Here is an 8,838-nt window from a genome sequence, read left to right as displayed (position 1 = left end):
TCGACCTAGCACACAGTTTTTGAGGTTAAGTTACACATGTTGGTAGAGGGGAAAATACAGACCGGGCCTTTCAAAATAAAAGAATGATGTGAACTCAAAGATCTAAGGCATTTCCGCGTTTGCATAAAATACCTCATTCTCTCAAATATTGTCCACAAAGATGTCTAAATCTAGTGAGCACTTCTCCATTGCCTTCCACTTCATCGGTACAGCATCAGACATCCTGATTTGACAGCACGATTCTTTGCAGTTGTGCCTTGGGCTGCCCACAATAAAAAGCCGCTCGAAAATGCCCTGTTTTGCTATCTTCAATGGCTGTACACAGATAAGATAAGATAAGATAAGAAAACCTTTATTAGCCTCGCAATGGAGAAATTCCCAAGCTCGAGCAGATGTCACCAAATGGTGCCAGAGGGCACCAGGTAGCCCCTTAGAACCACTTGAGAAGCCCGTGGGACAATTCAAATGATAGCTCATCAGTGACATGTCTTTGTGTTAAAAAAAAAAAAAAAAAAAAAGTTAAAAAAAGTTCAACTTACCAGTAAACAGCATCACACATCTTTTTTGTTGCTGTTCTTTTTTTAAATCACCCTTGCTTTGGTGAAATGTTGGTAATGATAATATATATTTTTTTTAAAGTACAGGTCAAAGGTCAGTACTGGAGCACATGACTAAACCATCACCTTCGCAGTGAAAAGTCTGGGTGCAACTACATTGAAATGATTTACCCCCGAATAATATGAGCAAATTTGTTACTTCAGAAGTGCGTATCATATCGGTAGCCCTTAGCATTAAACATTACCCACAAATAGCTCTCAGTTTCAAAAAGAGTGGTGACCCCTGTGCTATCTAATGGCACGAAACGGAACAATGCTGTCGTATTGGTTGATGCTCTGAAAACAGTCGGGAACTTGGTCGACAAGAAAGCTGTCAGGTCCATCAATTTGACATTCAGACATAAAACACAAGGAGGAGACAGGAGACTCAATTCTGGTACCGGGGGGAACGAGGAGAAGCGTTGCTTTCAGTTCTCTGCACGTCACCCCAAGGATCTCCCCGCTCGCCCTCTCATTTATTGGGAATCTAATACATGGGTGCGTCCAACCTAAAGGATGAGGGCTATTGAAGACACCCTGAACTTGTTTGACTATGTGTGTGTATGTGAGTGAAAATTACGTACATGTGTGCAATCATTATAAAAACACCAAGTTGCAGCTGGTGTTCACAGTTCCGTCCACGTTCGACCTTGCTCCTGTTTAGTCTGAATACTTATCTCTTCCCAACCACTTCTTCGGAAAGGTGGTTGCGTCCCTCAACTGCCACACAGTGCACGAAGCATTCTTGATTATAAATGTGAGTATATAATGATTAAAATCATTATATCTTTATTAAAAGCATACGCGTTCTTCCTTGCAGGCACAATCAATTTATCATTGCAGGCATAAGGAATCTATTATTAATAATAAGCAAATGTATGATAACTAAAAACAATCAACCTAACAAAAGCACTGTGCTGTATAAGACTTTAATTTGTAGTACCCACCATGTTTCCCCAACAAAAGAAGACACGAGCGTGAGCTTGCCCAGCTGAACAGTCAACGAAACTAAATTACTCAGATAAGACTGGGAAAAAGTGCTGTTGCCAGATGAAACCAAACTTGAGTTATCAAAGTGTTTCTCTGTGTTTGGATGACGAAAAACTAAATGCATCAGAGTGAGAACGCAATTCGCACAATCAAGAGGTAGGAACATACAGGAATGTTGTGGAGCTGTCGTGCCTTATTTCCTCAACAAGAGCACTGAAGATGGGCTGTGGATTGGATGCCAGGGCACCAAAGGAGTGACTCAAGAAGAATCGTATTAAAGTCAAGGTGTGGCCTAGTTGGTTTCCAGACCTCAACCGGACAAAGAACCTGTGAAGGGAGCTAAAGCTTTGCATTTGCAAGCAGTGAAGGGAGCTAAATCTTTGCATTTGCAAGCAGTGGCTAGAAACTTGAAGGATTTAGAAAGTTTCTGTCGAGACAAATGGAACAAAATACCTCCTGACATACCCAAACATCATCAATGGTTTCTTCGCCAAGTACTATTTTACTTGTTGACCAATTAGGCATTTCATTCAATAAAATACATCTCACATCTTTTTTTTTGTGTTTTGACACATTTTTGACTGATACTCTTTGTCATAATTGGCACGGTGGTCAACTGTGTGCACGTTCTCCTCACTGTGCAGAGGTGCAAGGTTTGATTCTGGCTCCGGCCTTCCTGTGTGGACTTTGCATGTTCTTCCCATGCCTGTGTGGGTTTTCGCCGGGTACTCTGGTTTCCTCCCGCATCCAAAAAACATGCATGGCAGGTTAATGAAACCCTCTAAATTGTTCCTAGGTGTGATTGTGAGTGCGAGTGGTTGTTCGTCTATGTGCAATTGGCTGGCAACCAGTTCAGGGTGTAGCTCGCCTACTGCCTGAACACAGTATAAATTAGAACTGAAGTATACTGTCGCCGATTAGCCCAGAAACACTAGAAATATCTATCATGTTATAGTGTATGCAGAGTGATATTTTTACATACAGAAGTAAGGCAACATTTTACTTTGAATATTCTTACTAGCTGTTTCCTTTTGGCGCTGACATAAGCTTGACGACTCTGCCTTGTGGACCTGATAAACAGGTTTTTGTTGAAGGTACGCTGCTATTGAAGAGAAAAGGAAATACTGTAGATCCACACAGCTCACTGTGCGTCACTGGGACTGTCCAGGTGACCTGGACTATCGCAACGATCAAAAAGGCCTAATTTGCATAGCACATCGGTGCTCCACGAGGTTCATTTGCCTTTTGTACTTAGAAAAGGAGCAACCACACAAATGAAATTTAAATGTCCGCTGAGATGATTGAGGAATATTCGTACATACATTAATCATATTGTGCCATTTGAATCATTTGAGACTATCTGAAGGATTTGGCATGAAAGATTGGCAGTTTAATTTTCTTTTAAAATTAATACATTTTATACCTGTGGACGAGAGGTTAGAGCGTCCTCTCGGTACTGAGGATGGGGTCGGAATCCAAGCTTTGGTTGCCTTGTGTGGAGTTTTTACATGATCTCTTTCTTTGTTTCAGGCATTCGAGTACCTCAGCATTAATTTACATCCGACAAGATTTAAAACAAATTGTACATATACAAATTAATGACTGTTCATCTTTGGTGTGCAATTCCTGTAATTGCGTTGGATGTTTAATCTTTGAGAATTCAGCTCAGTGAGCAACTGTACACGTGTGTTTAGCTACGGCAATAATCAGCATGCAACCGAAGGTTGAGTACACCTTTTCTATTTTTATTCTTGTGTGACAGTTGAGAATATAACGAGGTAATTTAAAGGGGAAGTCAAATCAAAAATGTTCTTGACAATGATGTGTTCACGAGTCTAAAACGATTAATATCGAGTTTGTAGAATATGAGTTAAGCAGCCAAGTCCACCTTTTTTTTTATCAATCTCAGGGGGTGGCCATTTCGTCACTTGCAGTTGGCTGAAAATGTCATGAGCGTGCCTAAGGGCTCAGCTTGCAAATGTCACATGACCAAACCCACAAAACAGGTGAGCTTTGACGGTTGTTACCTGAGCACTTAAGTCAGTCGTGAAACTCAAATATTATAGCCTAAAGTTTATGAAAACCCCGAATCTATCATCCATCCACTTTCTTGTCCCCATGAGAGCTGGAGTCTATCCCAGTTGACTTTGGGCGAGAGGTAAGATGCACCCTGGCCTGGTCATCCGTCAATCGCAGGTCACATACAGACGACCAATTAATCATACGCATCTCCTTACTATGGAATAGGTCGAATGTTCAATAAACCAGAGATGCATGTTCTTGGACTCTGGAGTACCTGGAGAGAACGGGCACAAGCAAGTGGAGAAAAAAAACTCCACAACGGAAGGCCAAGATTTGAAACCTTGAAAGTCAGAACTGTTGAGGCAGCCGTGCCCAAAACCACAAATTTATTTCACCCCAAAATTCACTTCCTTCAGGAGTTGATTTAATGTTTGAAATTTGGTTGGTATTTACCTTGAGTAGTTTCACGTTTTGATTATTAAAACTTCTGCTCGAACACGACCGCAATTAGCGCTCTACCTCTGGTTATGACAATTTAAGAGTGTTCATTACCCCCTAGCGGACATTTGAAGAACTTCTACACCGGCCCCACGCTTTGGCGTTGTCTGGGCAACAGTACAGCATGCGCAGACAAAATCAAGAGTTTGGTCCTTCCTTCCACATTCGCAATCTACGCCGCTATCTTTATATAGCATTGAAATAGCACGTTTTTATCAGACAAGGTTCTACGAGGGAAGTCAAAGATGAGCGACGCGCCGGTGGCTGACAAAAGTTCCGGCTGCGGCCACGGCTCCGCGGCCCCCCCGCGAGAACGCAAGCCGAGCGGAGGGGTTCTCAAGCGGCTCAAATCGCGGAGGAACCAGGTGGACAGCAGGCCCGTCACCGAGGACGACCTGCGGGCGCAGAACGGAACCGTCACGCCGGAGGATATCCTCGGACTGCGGCTGCCCACACGAGGTTTGACTCCCTGCAGAGCCTCTTGAAATTGGCCCTTTTATCGCCCCCCTTACTGACAATGTATGGGGACATAAATAACCTCTTAACAGCCTGCAGAATACACGGCGTGAACAATTAAAGTCCAATTGCAGTCGGAGTTATTGGATAGCTTTTGCCATTGAAAACCCTGTTAAAATTTAAGCATGAAATGAAATGGTAGCTTCAGGCTACAATATTTTCTTTCTCTCCCCACAAGTGGGTGGCCGTGCCGTTTGAGCATTAATTTCAAATCCTTGATATCCATCAAGGTACTAGAAAGAACACTCTTGTCCTCTTTTCACTAGTTAGGCAATTCAGCGTGCACTAGAAGAATGACTATACTGTGTGACGGTTTGACGTCCTAAGAGGCAAAACTGTCTGTTATCATCCCAGGCTACCTCTGTAAACCCGAGGACAATATTTACAACATCGACTTTGTACGCTTCAAGATCAGAGACCTGGAGACAGGCACTGTTCTGTTTGAGATCGCCAAACCTCCACACTCAGGTACCCATCGCTTGCCCACACTGTGCGCCATGGCCTCGCTTTAACTTAATCGTCAGTGATGATTACAAAGCAACATATACTCACCAAATTGAATCTACGCCTCAGGGTCGTGTATGTCAAGGGGGTTTGGAGGTTGATGCTCAGGTACCCATCGCTTGCCCACACTGTGCGCCATGGCCTCGCTTTAACTTAATCGTCAGTGATGATTACAAAGCAACATATACTCACCAAATTGAAACTACGCCTCGGGTCGCGTATGTCAAGGGGGTTTGGAGGTTGATGTCGGATGAAACAAAAACATCTCCCTTTTGCTATGGCTTGTAGAGGAGGACAATGAAAATCGAGCGAGCGATGGAAGCGCGGGGCGGTTTGCACGCTACCAGTTCACCACGGCCTTTCTGCGCCTGATGACCGTGGGAGCCACGTAAGTGACTAAATTATCAACCTCCTCCACAAACCCCGTGACTTCAGTCTGTGATCTTCTCCGTCTTACCAGAGTGGAATTCACCGTCGGGAACCGACCTCTTAACAACTTCCGAATGATCGAGCGGCACTATTTCCGAGATCGCCTACTGAAAAGCTTCGACTTTGACTTTGGCTTCTGCATCCCAAACAGCCGGAATACTTGTGAGCACATCTACGAGTTCCCTCAGCTGTCCGAGAGCTTGGGTAAGTGCGCTGCTGCCATGGACCATTGGCAATGTAGTGGCTCACATAAATAGAACGATGTTTCCATTGTTGTCATGTTTTACATGACACAAAAGTCACAGCATAGCACCAAACAATAATGTCACCCAAAGTACAGATGCGCTCACACAGTGTGAAACATGGGCCCGTTTAGTTGAACACAAAGCTATTTTTCTGGTGCATGAGTGCCAACAGGTAGATACACAGGTGCATTGTACCTTCTGCAATCGAGTGGACAAGTATCCTGATGTCGCTAGCATAGACCAATTAAGTGAAATTGGATAATTTCCCGCACCGCGGTTGGGAAAGACTTCACAAAGAACATTTGTCAAGCTAACATGAGATCAAGTCTCACTCAAAAGACCATTCGCAGTCTCCCTGGGATTGGCCGACAACTAATTCAGGGCATAGTCTGTCTTTTGCTTTGGGAACTTGAAACCCTGATCTGACTTGGGTTTCCACCGTGGGGTGTGTCGTTGTGATGGAGATCAGCGAGTCAGCTACGTAAATAAGGTGACATCATCGGAACATGACAGCGTTTGCGTAACCCACCAGTGAATCCAACAATGGATGAGAACTGCGACAAAGCAAACAACGGGCTACAATACAGGACATCCACCATTTTTCTTTGGGGGGGGACAAGCTTTGTTTGAGGATCCCTTTGTCTTTTTATCATTCCGTTACCGTTGTGACAATTTTCCAAAACAAATGACTCACTGCATGCCACTGTGGAGGATGGTACAGTACAGATCGGTTATCTACGCCTTGCGGCCACTTTGTGGTATGGTTTGCTTCAGTTCGTTTTTTTTCAGTGTCCTTTGTTGGGGTAAGAAGTGGCATGCAAAGCACAGCTGATGCTGGGGTGAGCACCTGGAAATGATGGCCCCTCAAGATGATTGTTAACTGGGAGAAGGAACATGGGGGCAGAGACGAGTATTGCTGACGGGAGATTTTGAACCTTACTGTCAATATATAGCTGCTTTCTATTCGGCTGGACGCATCCTTCTTTAATACGGATGCTTTATAAAATTTATGGTCGGGGGTGTGGACTGAAGGTTGAGCCATTTGCTGTCGATTTAGGTACATCCTAACCTTTCTGTCCAACACATTCAGGGGTGTGTGGCTTGGGGTTATTGGGGCATTTTTCTTTGGGGGGGGACAAGCTTTGTTTGAGGATCCCTTTGTCTTTTTATCATTCCGTTACCGTTGTGACAATTTTCCAAAACAAATGACTCACTGCATGCCACTGTGGAGGATGGTACAGTACAGATCGGTTATCTACGCCTTGCGGCCACTTTGTGGTATGGTTTGCTTCAGTTCGTTTTTTTTCAGTGTCCTTTGTTGGGGTAAGAAGTGGCATGCAAAGCACAGCTGATGCTGGGGTGAGCACCTGGAAATGATGGCCCCTCAAGATGATTGTCAACTGGGAGAAGGAACATGGGGGAAGAGACGAGTATTGCTGACGGCAGATTTTGAACCTTACTGTCGATATATAGCTGCTTTCTGTTCGGCTGGACGCATCTTTCTTCCATACGGATGCTTTATAAAATTTATGTTCGGGGGCGTGGACTGAAGGTTGAGCCATATGCTGTCGATTTAGGTACATCCTAACCTTTCTGTCCAACACATTCAGGGGTGTGTGGCTTGGGGTTATTGGGGCAACCCCCACCCCCTTTTCACCCCCCCCACTTGAGTTGCCGGCTACATGCATACGTGTGACAATGAAATTTGAATTGTTTGTTTGCTTGATTGGCAATTCACTAAGTCACGCTGACCTGATTTAATTTGACATTTATTTTTCTGCTGCCGCAACCATCCCATTTACAATCTCCAGCTTGATCTCCATTGGTCTGATATCAAATATAGCATGGCCAAAGGAACTGAACTATCAATTTGCCTCTGAAACTGAACCTTTGTATATATTTGCACTTTATTGGCCCTTGATATTAGTACAGTTACAAAGGTGTGTTGTACATTCGTGTAAATTGTACCCTGAGGGGAAGAAATAGACACCACCTCTACCCTATTTCTTTCTATCGCTGTGTTTGAAAAAATTAAACACTATACCTGCATATGGTGCTCTCAACAAGCAAACAAAAAAAGGGAACTCAACAGCTTGTAATTTTCAGAAGACACACGAGCCACTTGACTGAATGGACGTTTTTCCAGTGCAGCTTCCCGGAGGAATGGATCTGTGAAGTGGAGGGAAGATCAGAGCGATCAATAACCTCTCCAACACGTCATGCACATTTGAGCATTGTATCAACACCCGCCTGAGGGGAATTTAAAGCCTCATTTTAGTTGTTCACATGAAACCACGCCTGCTCCTCCTCTTGTATTTCATGGAATTTTCCTCAGGAATAAGAAAGGACCTCATAGTCATATAAAAACTGGCATTCTAAATGTATCACCGATCATACCTCCAACGTTTGTGATGTAGGGACGGCTAACTTGCTTGTGTTGTCTTTTGTTGCTTCAGTTCGTCAGATGGTGGACTCTCCCTACGAGACCCGCTCCGACAGCTTTTATTTTGTGGAGAACAGACTGGTCATGCACAACAAGGCTGACTATGCATATAACGGAGGGCAGTGAATAGCTGCAAGCATGTAACACTCATGAACGGCAACACATTTATGCACAGGTAAAACGCAAATGCATGCATGTACTCGGGCATGCAGGTGTATCTCAATGAATAAAGAATGTTGTGGAAAACTTCATTTAATTCAGTGACATATTTCATGATTTATTTTTTATACAGTAATTTGAATTAACTCAAGCAATTAGAATATTACATAAAGCATATCATATATATAATTTTTAAAATATATGGAATTTAGGTCGGAAAATATTTCCCCATGTGTCGGTATATGACTGAAGCTACAGAATAAAGAGTTTTTGAATTGAGGTAATGACATTTTTTTTTTAAAAAAGCCTCTTCGATGGTATTCAAAATTATTGAGATGCACTTGTATAAAAAAAAAAAATAATATTGAGTATGAATTGCAATCTTACTTTGACCGGTGACTGCTGTGACCAAATAGGCTTTGCTGTGGTGGTCTCA

At 43.3% G+C, this 8,838-nt stretch overlaps 1 protein-coding gene across 2 annotated transcripts; it reads left to right on the top strand.

Moving 5' to 3' along the window:
- The first annotated feature begins 4,203 nt into the window (after positions 1-4,203).
- On the top strand, positions 4,204-8,492 carry LOC109522143 (protein unc-119 homolog B-like). 2 transcript variants are annotated; one of them, XM_019880450.1, is made up of 5 exons: positions 4,204-4,565; positions 4,977-5,090; positions 5,415-5,514; positions 5,587-5,759; positions 8,257-8,492. In XM_019880450.1, exons 1-5 carry the CDS (start codon positions 4,352-4,354, stop codon positions 8,367-8,369), a joined length of 714 nt encoding a protein of 237 aa, XP_019736009.1. In that variant the 5' UTR covers positions 4,204-4,351; the 3' UTR covers positions 8,370-8,492. The 2 variants fall into 2 exon arrangements, with proteins under 2 accessions (XP_019736009.1, XP_019736010.1); XM_019880451.1 differs by lacking the exon at positions 4,977-5,090.
- The last annotated feature ends 346 nt before the right edge of the window (positions 8,493-8,838 follow it).

This window comes from Hippocampus comes, unplaced genomic scaffold (genome assembly GCF_001891065.2).
Source record: "Hippocampus comes isolate QL1 unplaced genomic scaffold, H_comes_QL1_v1.1 scaffold68, whole genome shotgun sequence".
NCBI lineage: Eukaryota > Metazoa > Chordata > Actinopteri > Syngnathiformes > Syngnathidae > Hippocampus > Hippocampus comes.
This window is presented reverse-complemented; position numbering and strand designations above follow the sequence as displayed.